Source organism: Candidozyma haemuli (genome assembly GCF_002926055.2).
Source record: "Candidozyma haemuli strain B11899 chromosome Unknown D_2014730914, whole genome shotgun sequence".
Taxonomy (NCBI): Eukaryota; Fungi; Ascomycota; class Pichiomycetes; order Serinales; family Metschnikowiaceae; genus Candidozyma; species Candidozyma haemuli.
This window is the reverse complement of record NW_020289911.1, coordinates 35441-52739: the sequence shown is the minus strand read 5'-3', so window position 1 is coordinate 52739 and position 17299 is coordinate 35441. Positions and strand designations below refer to the sequence as shown.

The 17299-nt window shown below is 45.6% G+C and overlaps 8 protein-coding genes across 8 annotated transcripts; 7 read left to right on the top strand and 1 right to left on the bottom strand. All coding sequences in view use genetic code 12, as the record gives it.

Moving 5' to 3' along the window:
• Positions 1-31: 31 nt before the first annotated feature.
• On the bottom strand, positions 32-1531 carry CXQ85_002472 (uncharacterized protein; the record flags this gene model as incomplete). The annotated part of the gene is made up of 1 exon (XM_025486143.1): positions 32-1531. The coding sequence occupies one exon, from the start codon at positions 1529-1531 to the stop codon at positions 32-34; it is 1500 nt and encodes a 499-aa protein (XP_025343693.1).
• A 1097-nt stretch (positions 1532-2628) lies between these two features.
• On the top strand, positions 2629-3744 carry CXQ85_002471 (threonine aldolase; the record flags this gene model as incomplete). Its single annotated transcript, XM_025486142.1, has 1 exon — positions 2629-3744. The coding sequence occupies one exon, from the start codon at positions 2629-2631 to the stop codon at positions 3742-3744; it is 1116 nt and encodes a 371-aa protein (XP_025343692.1).
• A 296-nt stretch (positions 3745-4040) lies between these two features.
• Positions 4041-4922, top strand: LYS5 (holo-[acyl-carrier-protein] synthase; the record flags this gene model as incomplete). The annotated part of the gene is made up of 1 exon (XM_025486141.1): positions 4041-4922. The coding sequence occupies one exon, from the start codon at positions 4041-4043 to the stop codon at positions 4920-4922; it is 882 nt and encodes a 293-aa protein (XP_025343691.1).
• Positions 4923-5186: 264 nt separating this feature from the next.
• CDC43 (protein geranylgeranyltransferase type I subunit) lies at positions 5187-6341 on the top strand (the record flags this gene model as incomplete). The annotated part of the gene is made up of 1 exon (XM_025486140.1): positions 5187-6341. One exon carries the CDS (start codon positions 5187-5189, stop codon positions 6339-6341), a length of 1155 nt encoding a protein of 384 aa, XP_025343690.1.
• A 372-nt stretch (positions 6342-6713) lies between these two features.
• Positions 6714-7670, top strand: CXQ85_002468 (uncharacterized protein; the record flags this gene model as incomplete). The annotated part of the gene is made up of 1 exon (XM_025486139.1): positions 6714-7670. One exon carries the CDS (start codon positions 6714-6716, stop codon positions 7668-7670), a length of 957 nt encoding a protein of 318 aa, XP_025343689.1.
• Positions 7671-7956: 286 nt separating this feature from the next.
• Positions 7957-9174, top strand: PEX14 (Pex14p; the record flags this gene model as incomplete). The annotated part of the gene is made up of 1 exon (XM_025486138.1): positions 7957-9174. The coding sequence occupies one exon, from the start codon at positions 7957-7959 to the stop codon at positions 9172-9174; it is 1218 nt and encodes a 405-aa protein (XP_025343688.1).
• Positions 9175-9374: 200 nt separating this feature from the next.
• On the top strand, positions 9375-10340 carry CXQ85_002466 (uncharacterized protein; the record flags this gene model as incomplete). The annotated part of the gene is made up of 1 exon (XM_025486137.1): positions 9375-10340. The coding sequence occupies one exon, from the start codon at positions 9375-9377 to the stop codon at positions 10338-10340; it is 966 nt and encodes a 321-aa protein (XP_025343687.1).
• Positions 10341-10521: 181 nt separating this feature from the next.
• On the top strand, positions 10522-17286 carry CXQ85_002465 (DNA polymerase delta catalytic subunit; the record flags this gene model as incomplete). The annotated part of the gene is made up of 2 exons (XM_025486136.1): positions 10522-13529; positions 14010-17286. The coding sequence occupies 2 exons, from the start codon at positions 10522-10524 to the stop codon at positions 17284-17286; spliced, it is 6285 nt and encodes a 2094-aa protein (XP_025343686.1).
• Positions 17287-17299: the final 13 nt, after the last annotated feature.

The window sequence follows — 17299 nt, the reverse complement described above, 5'->3', positions numbered from 1 at the left end:
CAATTGGCTCTTTTTGTTTATATGAAGCTACTTACAATCTGGTGCCAATGTTCACGTGGACCGCCTTGGCTTGCGTGTACGTAGTAAGACCGTATTCGCCAAGTTCTCTGCCGTTACCACTCAACTTGACACCGCCGAATGGGATGTGGACGTCAGCGTCGTTGGAAGAGTTGATCCAGACCATACCTGACTGGATATCAGCAGCCATCTGGTGGGCCTTGACGATGTTGGTGGTGAAGACAGCGGCACCCAAACCGTATTCAGTAGAGTTGGCGATTTCAACAGCTTCTTCGTCGGTGGAGTACTTGATGACAGTTACGACTGGACCAAAGATCTCCTCACGAGCAACTCTATAGCTGTGCTGGACGTCAGTGAGGATAGTAGGCTTGATGAAGAAACCTTTACCGGCGTCTTTGTTGGCCTCACCTCCCAAGGCGACCTTGGCACCTTCCTTCTTACCAATATCAATGTAGCCCAAGACCTTATCGTACTGGACTTGAGATACCTGAGGGCCCACAACAACGCCCTTTTCAAAAACATCACCTTGCTTGTAAGCCTCCTTGACGTGGGAAACGAACTGCTTGACAAACTCGTCGTGGACAGACTCGTGGACCAAGATTCTCGACGTAGCACTACAGATCTGGCCCTGGTTGGACATGACACCAATAGCAGACCATTTCACAGCCTGGTCCAACTCAGCATCTTGTCTGATAATAAGAGGCGACTTACCACCCAATTCCAAGGTCACAGCCTTCATGTTGGAGGAAGCCAATTGGGTAATGATCTTACCAGTGGCAGTGGAACCGGTGAAGGCGATCTTGTCAACGTCATTGTGAGAGGCCAAGGCTGAACCAGCAGTAGCACCGTAACCGGAGATGATGTTCACCACACCTGGTGGGAAACCAGCCTCCTTGAAGTACTTACTGACGAACAAAAGCGACAAAGGCGTGATCTCAGAAGTCTTCAACACCACAACGTTACCAGCAGCAAGAGCAGGAGCCAACTTCCATGCAGCCATAAGCAATGGGAAGTTCCATGGAATGATCTGGCCACAAACGCCAAATGGCTCGTGCACAGTGTAGGCAAGTTTTCTAGGATCGTTCTGGATAACCTTACCAGTGATCTTGTCGGCCCAGCCGGCGTAGTACTTGAAAACGTTGATAAACTCTGCAACATCGAACCTAGCGTTCAGGTCCTTGTTCTTACCAGAGTCCCAGGCCTCAATGGCGTTGATCAATTCCACATCTCTCTCAATCAAACTGGCAAACTTATACAACAAGCCGCCTCTTTTGGCACCAGAAACGTACTTCCACTTGCCAAAAGCTGTTCTAGCAGCCTTTACGGCCACGTCCACATCCTCCTTTTCAGCAGCATACACGGAACCATTGATTTCGCCAGTAGATGGGTTGATGGAGTCGAGCACCTTACCCTTTTGAGGCTTAACAAACTCATTGTTAATGAACAATCCCGAAGGCTGGTCGAACTTGAGCCCATTGGGCAACGTCACTGGGTATTCCAAAGGAAGAGACATGTTTTTTTAGAAAAAGAAGCTGAGTTGCTGAACTATGGCTGGAGACCCCATGGCATTTATACTCGCTTAGATAGCGCCAAGTGCGCTCTTTTGGGCAAGTCCTTGCGAAATACCGCACCTTGGGGCTATTGCATGCCTTAATAGTATATGTCGATTCGACAATAGTACAGAAAAGAAGAAAGGGTGCATGGTTCTTGACTCCCTGAGCGGATTCCGTTTTTGGGTCCTTTGGTCGCTTAGATAGGGTGGTTGAGGTTATGCGATACTGGCTGCAAGGCATACCAGGCCAGTATGGTCCAGTCTATCGGTAAGAACTAGCACTGTGATTACTTAATTGAAGGAGCGTTACGAAAGTCATTAAATCGCTGGCCAGTCATTTGCCAGGCACTGGCCAGTCGCTGTGGAGTCAATTTGCGTTATGGTGTTGGCTTACAGTGTAGATCCATGGTGAGTGGGGGAGACTATGGGGTATTAGTAAGAAGGGACGAGTATTTTGCGCTTGGCGCCCCTGAAGGGCCCTGAAGGGGGAGTAACTGTGGAAGGTTGTTCTTCGGTCTGAAAAGACGTAAGTATAAGTCTTTTCATAAAAAGAAAGTACCTATTACATGGAATGGTGTATATATTTTTTAGCCGTTTCCTGTCATTCCAGGTAGATCTATTAATGGCTGCGAAAAATGTCTAAATGGACATGGCCATACAAGTCCCACTGAGTTGGCCAGTGCTAGCCTCGTATAGATACTGGGGTTCCAAAATAATCATTTGGTCTACGCTAGTAGCAGGGCAGGTATCACTTTTCAATGTCAGATCGTCGTTTTATCATAGTTCGTTGATACTTCCTGCCTTATCAGTGCTGAATTTCCGTTGTTGCGAATGACATACACAAATCAGACCTCCACTTTCCAAAACCACCACTTTCCAAACACAAACAAGGTCTCGTACTTATATCTAAACGACCTCACACTTGTTACCTTCCATTACTTATCCATATAAAGCTGTCAAGTAGTGGAAAATTCCGTTGCACTTGCATATAGAGCCGATAAGGATCCCCCACGATCTAAGCTTCTTTATCGTTTTCCACCTTCTTTTCCATCATCTACATGTCTGTTGACCTTTCCAACTTCAAAAAAAGCCCAGCCGAGAACGAATTCCGTTCGGACACTTTCACTACGCCCAGCGTGCTGATGGTGGCCGCTTTGGCTAACTCCTCCTTGGGTGACGCCGTGTATAACGAGGATGACTCAACCACCAGATTAGAAGAGAAGGTGGCCAAACTTGCTGGAAAAGAAGCTGGTCTTTATTGTGTTTCAGGAACGTTGCTGAACCAGATTGCTTTAAGAACGAACTTGTTCCAGCCTCCGCATGGCGTTCTCTGTGATCATAGATCTCATGTCTACATTCACGAAGCAGGAGGGTTACCTACGCTTTCCCAGGCAATGGTGCAAACAGTGGCACCAAAGAATGGTATACACTTGACTTTGAAGGATGACATTTTGCCTAATTTCGTGCCTGACGATGGTGAGATTCATGGTTGTCCCACAAAGGTCATTTCTTTGGAGAACACTTTGCATGGCATGTTGTTTCCTTTAGACGAGATCAAGCGTATCTCTGCATTTTGTAAAGAGAACAATGTTCGTTTGCATTTGGATGGCGCCAGATTGTGGAACGCCTCGGCCGCCACAGGTATTTCCATTGCCGAGTATGCTTCCTACTTCGATTCCGTCTCTCTCTGCTTGTCGAAATCATTGGGTGCACCAATCGGCTCTATTCTTGTGGGACTGAATCAATTCATTAGAAAAGCTAACCATTTCCGTAAACAAAACGGTGGTGGTATCAGACAAAGTGGTCTCCTAGCAGAAATGGCTCTGGTTGCCATAGATGAGAACCTTGGGAAGTTGGCTCAGGTCGACGAAAGAGCCAAGGCTATTGGAAAGTACTGTGAGGACCTTGGTATAGTTCTTGAGCACCCAGTTCATACCAACTTTGTTTTCATTGACCTTGCCGCCAGCAAGATCAATAACGATTTCTTCGTCCAGGCTGCAGAAAAACATAACATCAAGGCATATGGAAGCAGATTGGCATTCCATTACCAGATCAGTGACGAAGCCATCGAGAACTTGAAGAAGGTTCTTAAAGAGACGGCAGAAGAAGCCAAAAGGAACCCTTGCGAAACGAGCGAAGTACAGAAGTTGTACAATGTCTACGACTCCAAATAAAGTATAGAAAAATATATAGAACTAGGTTGTGTGGCTGAAGATGTTACAGGTTGGCTGTCTTGATTTCGTGGTAGTTTTAACTATTTTGTGGCTGCAAACGGCTGCAAAATAGGTCTCCATAAGGCCATTGGCCCAGTAGCTATTCACATAGAAGTCCTTGATGGGATGAAATAAGAAAGAGTAGGCTCCACCTAAGCTGGGTAAGAAGAAGGTGTGTATCGCTCAAAACATGTAGAGGCATCTACTTATGCGCTTAGTGCGTCTACTGATAAGTAACCAGACGATGATCCTTACCAATGACCATTTTGCACCAATGGGACCACAACGAGCATAGAAACGTCCTATTTACCTGCTCTCGGTCAGAAGAGAAGCTACTGGCCTTCTTGAACGACGACTATAACTTCGAGGGTTGTCTACGTCTCTTGAGCTTGACAGACCAAGTGAAAGTCAGAAACGTCAAACACAACAAGAAACATGCGCTACTATCCCGACTATTCATGAAGATTGTTTTGAATTCTGTACTTGCCAAGTTATCGGACGGCCTGAAACCTGGCATTTGGGACGATATCGACTTCGAGTTCAGTGAACATGGAAAGCCACAACTCCCAGGGCTGCCCTTTGCCTTCAACAATAGCAATTCCAATGACCTAGCATGTATTGCCATTCTGCTTGATTCAGAGGCAGTGGGTATTGATCTATCACACGAAGAGCAGGACTCTATATCGTCTACTGGCTTTATGGATGAGTTTGCAGGCATCTTCAGTGATTCTGAAGCAACACAACTTCAAGCCATTGAGGACCGTGATAAGGCGTATGTTGCCTTTAACCATTTGTGGACGCTAAAGGAGGCGTTCACGAAGTACTTGGGCACGGGCTTGAACATCGACCTTTCAAGCTTCTCGTTTGGGTTGGCCAGTCTACCTACAGAGCGACATCTTCCAAAAGAAATAGCAAACCCCTTCACCCTATATCCCATTAACTGGGTGGAAAGCAGTATAGATTATTCCAAAGTTGACCATGACCTTCTAAAGCTGAAGCTGCAGCTACACTGCTACTCAGCGACACTCAAGCTGTCTGGAAAGCTTCCAGTAATTGCATCGATCATCTCTGACCGTCCTGGCAACGCCATTGGCATTCATATTGATTTCTACGAAATTTTAAAAAAAGAAGTTGCATAGTATAATTTCATAGCATTCTAGTCCATTGCAAAATAGGTACAGTACTGTCAATTTGTAGCGTAATTTGCAACCATTGTAAAAGTCACAAATATTCAACATGATCCTAAAAATCGAAAACACATTAAAACCCACTAAAAAAGATATAAACGTCCTTTAACCGTTCCTTTCATCCCCCTCCATCGTTTTTACCACCCGTTTTCCACACTTTCCACCCACATACTCTCCATAACTCCATCTCGGCATGGTGCGAAATCTCATACCGCTATGTCCTTCTTACCAGAGAAACACGCCAACTACTTTCGGCTATGCCTGAAGTCAATGCCTGAGAAGGCCCAGTCTGAGGATTCCAATAAGCTAGCACTCATATATTTTGCTGTCCATGGGCTTGCGCTCTTGGGGAGACTAGAGACAGAGGTGGATAGAGAATCAGGTGTGGCAGATATCTATGCCCACTTGATCCCGAGCTTAGATGGAGAGATGGAGGGATTTAGAGCTAGTCAGACATTTGCTCTTGAAGAGAGGATGAATGAGTATGACTTGCCCAACTTGCTGGCCACGTTCTTTGCGTTGGCCACGTTGTTGGCGTTCGATGAAGATTACTCCAAGAAGCTTGATAGACATAAGACCATGAGGTTTGTCAGTCGAAGTCAGATCCTCGAGGGAGAGAACGCCGGCTCGTTTAGGCCTGTGCTTGATACTGAAGGTCATCCATGGGGCGAGTCTGATCTTCGGTTGTGTTACATTGCAGCTGGTATCAGGAAGATGCTTGGGTATGAAAAACTTCCAGAAAACGAAAGAACAAATGACATTGATGTCGCCAAATTAGAAGCTTTCATCCTAGATAAGGTTAACTTCAACGGAGGGCTTTCATCATCGTCCCACACAGAGTCCCACTCGGGGCTTACGTTCTGTGGCATAGCAGCACTAAGACTCCTTGGGTGTGATCTTTCAGCCCCACAATACACCGACTGGGTGGAACTTACTAAAAATTGGCTTGTACATAGACAAGTGGCCTACCCTCTGGAACTTTACAAGGGTGTGTCGTACGAATACTACGAGCCTAGTGACGTTGGAGGCTTCAACGGAAGAGAGAACAAGTTTGCCGATACATGCTACCTGTGGTGGGTGATGGGGCTGTTGAGACTCCTAAGTGAAGATGGCGTACAATTGATCAATGCTGAAGGAATCCTTGACTACTTGCTTGACAGGACTCAGCACAAGCTTATAGGAGGGTTTGGTAAAGATACCGAAGCGTTCCCCGACCCATTTCACTCGTTCCTAGCCATCTGCAGCATTTCACTTCTCAAGCACTCATTGCCTGATTTAAACATTGAAGGAACCGACCGTTTAGATGGCGTGGACGAAGAGTTGGTTATTAGCCAGAGGCTGCGAAACTTCCTAGACCACCTTTGGCGCTAATCCAGAAGACACCTGCAGAGCTCACAAAAACGCCGACGGAAAAGGGTGACGAATCAAAAGCCCAAAATCAGCAGCCCCCAAATTTAGACAATACTAAAAGAGAAAGAAAACAACCTTAAACAAAAATGCCCCACTCAGAGCCTTGGAATGCTTTGTCTTGTGATCCTTATCTGTTATAACCTGGATATAGAAGCCCTCGCTTGCCTCGATCTCAACAACCAACCATCGCCCTATGGCCTCTGGCTTGCATATAACCGCTTCTTAAAGGCCCACTTCTGCTCAAGCAAGGCACATCGGGGCTTGCTTTTCTTTCGGGACATACAAATACCCTATCGTCTTCCTGGGCTTCAAAAACACTTACATCGCCTTTTCATGGACCATGAGCAAACGCCTCCAGCACCGAAAGCTTCGCTTGAAGCCAAGGTGCCTACTACCACCATCCATCTTATTTCCGGGGGAACCGCTGGTCTAATTTCCGCCTTTACCCTTCAACCTTTGGACTTGTTGAAGACGAGACTACAGCAGCAGCGCCGTAGTAATACTGGGTTTAAGACTTCGATCAGTAAAGAGCTTAAGAAATTGGCCAACATTAAGGATTTGTGGAGAGGTGTGTTGCCGTCCACGTTGCGTACTTCGGTCGGGGCAGGGTTATACTTTACGATTCTTTCACAAACCAGAGCATACTTGGCAGGTTTGAAGTCTGTCAGTGAAAAGTCAACGTCTAGTGTGTTGCCTAAGCTTTCCCATGCTGAAAACTTGGCCACTGGCTTTGTCGTGAGAGCGGCCGTGGGAGTCATCACCATGCCGATCACTATCATCAAGACCCGTTTTGAGTCCAACTTGTACAATTACAATTCCATGTACGAAGGCTTTGAAGGCATCTACAATGAAGGCAGCGGTTCAAAGGGTTCGTTCAAAAACTTTTTCAAAGGTACCACGGCTACGTTAGCCAGGGATTGTCCCTATGCGGGCTTGTACGTTCTTTTCTACGAAAGTTTTAAAAACGATGTGATGCCTTCCGTTATTCTCCCATTCAAAGATAGCATTTCTGACAGGTACGTTGCCAGCGTGACGAACTCGCTGTCGGCCGTATTGGCCGCCTCCATGGCCACCACACTCACTGCGCCATTTGACGCAATCAAAACAAGATTACAACTTATTATTAGCGTCGGCACTCCACCGACTATATGGACAGCTACAAGACAAATCATCCTGGAGCCTGGTGGAGCCCGCAACCTTTTCAACGGACTTTCGCTTCGGCTCGGCCGCAAGGGCCTCAGCGCAGGCATCAGTTGGTGTATATACGAGGAGCTTCTCAAGTTCTTATGAGCTAGAAAAAGAGAAGTATTTTTTAAACAAAATAGCCATTTCATGTAAATTATAATAGACGTTGGGTGGAAATTTTGCACCCGTATATGTCACATGACTGTAGTAGGTTTGACAGATCCAACCAAAAAAAAAAAAAAAAAAGTGAAGTGGGTGGGGGAGGGGGACCAGTCATGGTGTACGGGTGTAAACCGCTCAGACCTCGGAATCATTCAGTAAACTGGGGTAAGCTAGAACACATCTTTTCTTCCATCATCCTTGGTACTTCCCTCAAACTCCCTCTCCAATCATGAATGAGGATTTGATTAACAGTGCCGTTAGTTTCCTCAAGGATCCTAACGTGGCACTGTCGCCACTCAATAAAAAGGTTGAGTTCTTGGAGACAAAAGGACTTAACGAACATGAGATCGAAGAAGCATTGAAAAGAGCCAACAACGACTCTTCCTCTTCTTCCTCGTCGACTCCATCATCTTCTCAAACGCTAACTCCTTCCAACTCCCAGCAACAGGGTCCTCCTCCAGTGCCATATGACTACTATGGAATGGCGCCCCAGCCACCGGAAAGAACATGGAAAGACTATTTCATCATGGCCACTGCCACGGCTGGTGTTACTTACGGATTGTATCAAGTGGTTTCACGTTACTTGATTCCTAGTATCATTCCACCTCTGCAGAGCAGAGTTGATGCTGATAAGGAGGCGATCGATGAGGAGTTCATCAAGATTGACAAGGTGCTCGAACAGATGGGCGCTGAACAAAAGGAGATCAAGGATGCTAACGAGAAGAAGCTCGACGAGATCGACGTTGTTATAGACAACATCAACGACTTCTTGTCCAAGTACAATAAGGATAAGTTGAAGTTTGACGATGACTTGAGGTTGATGAAGCTCGAAGTGGACAATTTGCAGAACAGTGTGGAGAAGAACATGAAGTTGACCAAGGACAACATTCAAGATGAGCTTAGTGAAATCACCGAGGAGCTTGGATCATTGAAGAATTTGATCAAGGCTCGTAGCGGTGCCAACGCGTCATCTGAAAACAGTGGGCCCCGCAAGGTGGCACCAGTCTCTTCGATCCCATCCGCATCTGAGATCTTGAAGAAGGCCAAGGCCAAGAGCACCAACAACGCACCAACCACAGGCTCCAACACCTCGTCGCAGCCTAACAGCGGCGAGCACAGCAATCAAAGCAGCAATATCACTTCTCCAGTCCAGAACTTCGCTACTACGCTGAAGGAGACGAGACCATCCACTCCAGGTAACATTTTCGCAGCCGGTATTCCAGAATGGCAACTCAAGCACAAGCAGGCCGAGGAACAGGCCGAGAAGAACAAGGAAGAGGATAAGAAGCAAGAGGGGCCAAACACGCAAGAAGGTGAAGACGACGAACAAAGCCTGATCCCAGCATGGCAGCAGCAGGCCTTGAAGGAAGGTAATGACGACGAAGTGGTAAAGAAGTCGATCGAAAACGTGGGTGTCCCTGCGTGGCAACTAAGCGCCGGAAGCTAGAGTAAACAGTATATTCAGCATTTTACAGAAAAAAAAAATTGTAGTATTGAGTCTTGAGTGTCTCAGATGGATGTCTCAGTAGCAACTCATTTCGCAGCCACGCTTGCACAGAGGTGCCCAAGCTGGAGCGCCTATTGGTGTTGAGGAAGCCAACCAGAGTCCTTTTTCTGGCAAACGGCTTTTCTTGAAGCCTTACCATCATGAAGAGATCATTACTACTGGAGCCCTTTGGCGAACAACTCACGTGTATTGAAAGACTACGAAGCCAGAACCTGGCCAGTGGGTACTCCAAGAGAAAGCATCAGGCGACTGGTAACCAAAAACAGTACGCCTTGGCAGCAGTGGCAGCAGCAGCAGCTGTGAAGCAAAACCAGGCAATGTATTCGTTTAACGAACTGCAAAGGTACGTGAATCCAGGTCAGAATGGTTATAGCGGACAGAATGGGCAGAATGGGCACCTTAGAAAGCTTCCGTTGATGTACCTGAACATGGACTATATGAGTGCCCTGATGGCTGGCCAGGAGCAGGCAAGTGGACAGGCTTATTATAAAACAGGTCAGGAGAAGACAGGGTATCCTCAGGGGATGAACCAGAGTTATGGTGGGTACCAGGGCAGTCTGGGCCAGAACTATAGGAACTACCAGAATGCCCCAACGAGTCAGGGCCAAGCCCAAAACAACCAGACGCAGGGTAATTATCTGGCTTTCGGTTCCCAAGGTAACGCTGGAGAGTACAACACTGGGTACTCTGGCAATGGACACGGCAATGGCATGAACAATACCAATAGCATCTACAACATCGACGAGAACACGGGAATGTTTTCGTCAAACATATTCAACATGGCGCCATCGCTGTCCCAAGACACTGCATCGGTACTCAGCTCTTCATCTCGAGGTTTCGATAACATGTCTACTCACTCGTTGCAGACCAACCAGTCTTCATCTACTCAGTCTGTGTTTACTACCAGAGCCCTGCCTCCAACTACTGGCAGAGAGTATGGCTACTCCGAGTCGCCTGGAAGCAGCAGCGAGTCAGAACTTCCTCTCAATGGCGGAAAACCCGCCTCTTCTGGCCTCGAGTCCAGCCTTTTACGCTCCATCTGGATGCCTCCTCAGCTGTCAGACTCTGGATGCGCTATTTCTTTATCAAACTCAACCAAATGGTGAGCCACTCAAACCAGCAAACCACCTTCGAAAAAAACCCCATTCCTTCTATTCTTTTTGTTTTCGGCGTTGTTATCGGTGTATATTCAGTAGGTTGCAAAATACATATTAAGTCTCCATGCGCTCTGTATGTGCGCTTTCGGCCCGCACTAACATTATTCAACGGTTACCACTTCAACACTATATGGTCTCTGACGTCAAAGCAGACAAGCTCGTGCAGACGTCCCTCGGCAAGAAGACCCAGCCGAAGGCGTTCGTGGCATTGTTGAATCAGCTTGATGAAAAAGCGCCAATTCCAGACAACGAGCTTGCCAGTTCTCTATTGACGTTGCTGAAACACCGCTTGCAATGGAAGCTTCAGCACCAGTATGCGTTTGCTTTTGCTAATGAAAGCGCTGAAAAACTTCGACGGATAATGTCTGGGTTGCATGGTCTTCCTACAGACGCCCAGCGTGAGTTTGTGTTGTATTTGAAGAGTCGATACAAGGCATTCAAGGAGCCTGTGCTACAGTTTTTCGTCAATCAGAGTCTTCCTGATTACACTGTTCAATTGCAAAGATCATTTCAGCTGCTGCTTGATGAAAACTCGAAGAATCTTTGGTTCCACTTGCTTTTCTTATGGGGTAACATCATTGATAACGCAAGCTCGGTGGTCCAGAAAGAGCCATTCCGTGCTTTGGCATTGGAAGTGATGGGACTGCTTCAAAGTTTGGGTGCTACTAGCCAGTTGGCTTATTTTCTGAAGAAGGCTAACAGTTTGTTGAACGCAGCAGAGTTGCATAAGGAGCTTCAGACTTCTGCCTTGGGGAACGTGAAGCGTGAAAAGGTTTCAGCCACTCCAGTGAGGAAAGCGTTTGCTTTGAATCAACACTCCAAGAAAGTTATGAAAATTGCAAAACTCAAAAAGCTCTTGTGGCTCAATGAGCGGTTCAGACAATGGAACATCGAGAAGCTCATGGAACAGTACATTGCATTCTTCCGCGTTGACATGTCTAAGTACGACGATACTGTCAAGGAGTTGGTCGAAATCCTTTTCACAGGTATCTCCACCGCTATCCAACAACAAGAAAGCCCGTATGTGCTCTTCAACTGGAAAAATTTCATCGTGAGTCGCTTTCCGCTCTTCCTCAAAGAATCGAGACCCAAGAACAATGATGGCTCTTCAAATCTTGAAAGTGTTATCCTCAAAACCGTCTCAGGCTTCACTGATGCATATCTTATCGAAATGGTCGTTGGTGGTAGGTCCTCCCATCCATACGACTTGCGTAAAATGTTCTTGAGAAGTTGTATGTACCAGGATCTCGTTACTGTTTCTTCATACACCAAGACGTTCCCTGAAGACTCTGAGTCGGTTACATGGTCGCACATAACTCACGAGAAGAATGTTCTCAATCACACAGACCACCTTAAGACTGAGTTCAATTCAAAGCTTCTCAACATAAACACTGAGTTCACTTCGTTGGGAGAGAGTAAGTTCATCAACTTTCTCGAGGATTTGCCATCCTCTGATATACAATACCTGGTTTCCAAACAAGAGCAGCTCCGCTCGCTTGTATCCAGCTCATTGGAGAAACTTATCGAGGAAAAGTCGAACGAAAAGCTCGTCCGTTTAGTATTAGGTCTCCTGATCTGCTTGCCTGTGACTAACTATGTCTATTTCGTCGATCCGCGGGGACCTTGGGGTATTATAGATCCGCTTATTGCTTACATCGACAATGACAGCTTTGGTGCTGATGCTGACGACAACAACTTCCAAGAAACATTTTCATATTTTGGTATATTGATGACTGGTTCCATCGCAATTACCAATTTCTTCGGTATTGACTTCATCTCAGTAACTTTGGGGCGCTCGTACACTATTGACTTTATGAACAAGTTCTACTACAGACTGTGTACCAATTTCAGCAACAAGGTGGAACCCGAAAAAGACAGTGACTCTGGCGTTATTAACACCTACAACGAGCACTTGAGTGAGTGGGCCAATGCCTTATTTGATGTTAACAATGACGGCTTATCTGATGATCTCATTAAGTCAGTGAATGTCAAACAGATCTATAAGTTGGTATTTGTTATATTCCAAAGCGCTATCACGGCTAATATTGCTGGCAGTTTGGCCTCACCGAATCTTAGCAATGGAATTGACTACTTGTCACAGGACTTTTTAGCACCCAGCTCTGCAGAACTCATTCACTGGATTGTTTCAAATATCGGTCCTTTACAACGGAACAGCGATATCTTCCTTCAGATTCTTTGGAAGATAGTCCAAAGTAATTTGGGAGAGAATAAGGAAGAGGGATCAGAGATTAACTACACATTCCGTCTTGTCTTGAACCTAGTTGGCAAGGAGCTCCTTGAGTCAGTCTATGCTTTCAGAAACTGGGAAACCAAAGAGATTATGCTTAAGCTAGTGAGAGTCGTCAAGCAAAATGCCGATGAAGAGTACAATAGAATTGACAGACCGCTACTCATCCAACATCAAAAGCATACCGAAGGTGACTCCCTAGCATCAACTATTCGTCAAGCTGCCCAGATTTTCCTTAATGAAGATGGCGAAGAATCTGGCAAAAGTATATGGAGAGCATTCCGTACAATGTGGAAGGTGACTGAGAGTGAAGAGATTCTTACACTTTTACTTAACGAGATAAGATCATGCCATGGAAGCAAGGCAAGCCACGGTGCCAGTGCAGAAGAAGGCAAAATAATTATAGACTTTATGGCTTTCCTTGTTGTTTTGACAAGTCAAAGTTCGACAGAAATGAGTGACGCAGAGTTGAAACTGAGATTCAACGAGGTAAAGCCCCGAGGTATCAGCCCCATGCTGTTTGGCAGCCAGTTCAAGTTGAGCATCGAGAACCATTACGCAAGTATCTTTAGTGGAGCAGCATCACTGGAAGGTGCAGAGAAGATAGCTGACCCAGTTGACGTTAAATTAGCTCCAAAAGATGATTTGATGATGGACTTTGAGATGGACGATCTTTTCAATGACAAGGGTGAGGACCTTTTTGGAGATTCTGGAGACGCGGCTATCTCAAGGCCTTCGTCGCCTCCAGTTAAAGTTGGCAGCATGTACAAAGACGTGGTTTCAGGAACATCAGTATTGAGAAGGGTGCTCAATCAGCTTCTGCAAGCTACTGAAACGGACCATCACGATGCTGAGATCTTAAAGATTGTGCTTCTGCAGCAGTTGGAGCAGTTTTTGCTGGCCACCAAGGCATCCGCCTAGGCTTTCCTGGATAGTTTCTCCTACTGAGAGTTACTGTGGTTCACGATATTTGTCAGCTACTGAATGTCCTACTAATTTATTGGATACACATGGAACCAAGTCTCTCATATTTCCAAATCCAAACCTTAATGTTTCCCCGTTTTCAGAGCCTTACTCCCTACTTTCCCTAATGAAGTCGTATTGCACCACTATGGTGTGGCAGGGGCACATTGTGGCAGTCGCGTGTATCACCACACTGAGACACCACTCCAACCCGCCAACGCCAAAAAATACAAACTCCTTATGTATACATTAGGAAACCAAACACATCCAAAGCAGCCTTTTTAAATAAAACACGCTATTCTCTTCAGTGGTATACTTCTTCCCCACCATCGTCCACCAGTGCATCCTAGGGTACCGCACACCGCGTACGCGTTTTTGATCGCATCATCTCTACTCCATACATCTAGATCGTACTCCAATAAGCATACTTACCACATCTACATCAGCATGTCTGAAGACCCCAATGCTCTTAAAAGAGCATGGTACCATAGCCAGGAAGGTGCCCATGCGTTACCTGTGGGATCGCAGAATATCGACTCGAAGCTTGAACTATCGGAGTCTCAGCAGCAGTTGCTTAAGCGTGTGAAGAGACCAAATGGGAATGAAGAACCGCTGGAGTTTGAAAAGGAGTTGGTTGAGATGACAGAGCTGGCGCTGGCGTTTCACGAAGAGCTGCAGAGCTGGAAGCGTCCGCCTTTGCCTAAAGATTACACAACTAGGGATATCTCGTTCCAGCAGCTAGATGCTGAAGAAGCCACACATGGTGACGAGTCCAGTGCCCGTTTTTTCGGTATCACTTCTGAAGGTCATTCTGTGCTTTGTAATGTGACGGGATTCTTGCATTATTTCTATGTCCCTGTGCCTAGGGGCTTCTTCCCTGATCAGCATTTGACACAGTTCACTGCGTACTTGAAAGCCAACTACTTTGGCGTCGAAACGGTTGAAATCGTGAAGAAGGAGTCGATTTGGGGCTTCAACAACAGTACCAAGTCTCCTTTCTTTAAAGTGATCGTGAACAATGCCAGGAATATCACCAAGATCAGAGGTGCTTTCGAACGTGGTGAAATCCGCTTCGAACAGTTATTCCCTCCTTCTTGCGTCAGTTACGATAATATCAACTACTTGCTTCGAATGATGATTGATTGTGGAATCACTGGTATGTCATGGATCACGCTTCCCGCTGGTTCTTACACTGTCACTGATAACGATCTTAAGGTATCTACATGTCAGATCGAATGTTCTGTTGACTATAGGAAATTAATCTCGCATCCATCAGAAGGCGAATGGTTGAAGATGGCTCCTCTTCGTATCATGTCGTTCGATATCGAGTGTGCTGGAAGAAAAGGTGTCTTCCCAGAAGCTAACCAGGACCCTGTCATTCAGATTGCCAACGTTATATCGAGATATGGTGAGTCCAGACCTTTTGTTCGTAATGTCTTCACAGTCAAGAGCTGTCTACCTATTATCGGTTCTGAAATCTTTTCAAACGAGAAAGAGGAGGACATGCTCATGGCATGGAGAGACTTCGTGGTCAAGTCAGATCCTGACGTTATCATTGGTTACAACACTGCCAACTTCGATCTTCCGTATCTTCTCGACAGAGCCAAGGCTCTTAATATCCCCAAGTTCCCATACTTCGGAAGAATGGTCAACATTAAGCAGGAAGCCAAGGACTCTGTTTTCAGTTCTCGTGCCTATGGTACGCGAGAGAACAAGGTCGTCAACATTGATGGTAGAATGCAGCTCGACTTGTTGCAGTTCATTCAGAGAGAGTACAAGTTAAGATCTTACACATTGAACTCTGTGTCAGCGCATTTCTTAGGTGAGCAAAAGGAAGACGTGCAGCATTCTATCATTACAGACCTTCAGAATGGTACAGCAGAAACGCGTCGAAGATTAGCTGTCTACTGTTTAAAGGATGCTTATCTTCCATTACGTTTACTTGAGAAATTGATGTGTTTGGTTAACTACACAGAGATGGCAAGAGTCACTGGTGTTCCATTTTCGTATCTTTTGGCCAGGGGCCAGCAGATCAAGGTCATTTCTCAGCTTTTCAGAAAGTGTTTACAGGAAGATATTGTTGTTCCGAACATGAAGAGTGAGGGCAGTAACGAAGAGTATGAGGGTGCCACAGTCATTGAGCCTATCAGAGGTTATTACGATGTTCCTATCGCAACGTTGGATTTCAGTTCTTTGTATCCATCTATCATGATGGCACACAATTTGTGCTACACAACGCTTTTAAATAAGCAGTCTATCAAAGCATTTAACTTGAGCGAAGATGACTATACTCATACCCCTAATGGTGACTACTTTGTTAAGGAAACAAAGAGAAAAGGTATTTTGCCAACCATTCTTAATGAATTGTTAACTGCCAGAAAGAAAGCCAAGGCCGATCTCAAGAAAGAAAGTGACCCGTTCAAGCGAGATGTTCTTAATGGTAGACAGTTGGCATTGAAAATCTCTGCCAACTCCGTCTATGGTTTCACTGGTGCTACCATCGGTAAGCTTCCTTGTCTTGCCATCTCTTCTTCGGTCACTGCCTTTGGTAGAGAAATGATTGAAAAGACCAAAAACGTCGTCCAAGAAAAATACAATACTGGTAATGGTTACACTTATGATGCTCAAGTCATCTATGGTGATACCGATTCTGTTATGGTTAAATTCGGCCACCAGGACTTGGAAACTTGCATGAAGTTAGGAGAAGAAGCCGCTGCATATGTCTCTACCAAGTTCATCAACCCAATCAAGTTGGAGTTCGAAAAAGTATACTTCCCATATCTTTTGATTAACAAGAAGAGATATGCTGGTTTGTACTGGACTAATCCTGACAAGTTTGACAAGATGGATACGAAGGGTATCGAGACTGTCAGAAGAGATAATTGCCGTTTGGTGCAGAATGTCATTACAAGGGTGTTGGAATACATTCTAGAAGAGAGAAATGTTCCGAAGGCCGAGAGATATGTCAAACAAACCATTGCTGACTTGTTGCAGAACAGAGTCGATTTATCGCAATTGGTCATCACGAAAGCTTTCTCCAAGCATGAATACGACAGTAAGCAAGCCCATGTTGAGCTTGCCAAAAGAATGAGAAAAAGAGATGCTGGTTCAGCTCCCACTTTGGGTGACAGAGTCGCCTACGTCATTATCAACTCATCCAGTTCCAAGAACTACGAGAAATCCGAAGATCCCTTATACGTTTTGGAGAATTCTCTTTCCATCGATGTCAAGTACTACTTGGAGAATCAGCTTTCAAACCCCTTGTTGAGAATTTTCGAACCAATTCTTGGAGAAAAGAGGGCCAAAGAATTGTTAGCTGGTGCTCATACAAGAACGATCAAGATGAGTGCTCCTAAGGGTGGAGGTTTGATGAAGTTTGCAAAGAAGGCAGAGCTTTGCAAGAACTGTAAATCGCCTTTGAAGGCCAACAACAAGGGAGCTTTGTGTGAGAACTGTATTTCCAAGGCACCTGAATTGTATTGCGATGCCTTGGCTCAAATGAACTATTTGGAGAACAAATTCTCTCGACTTTGGACTGAATGTCAAAGATGTCAAGGATCATTGCATCAAGAAGTTCTTTGCTCGAATAAGGATTGCCCAATCTTCTACATGAGAAAGAAAGCACAGAAGGATGCATCACAACAAGTGCAAGAGCTACAGAAGTGGGACGAAACTATATGGTAAAGTCGTCAATGTA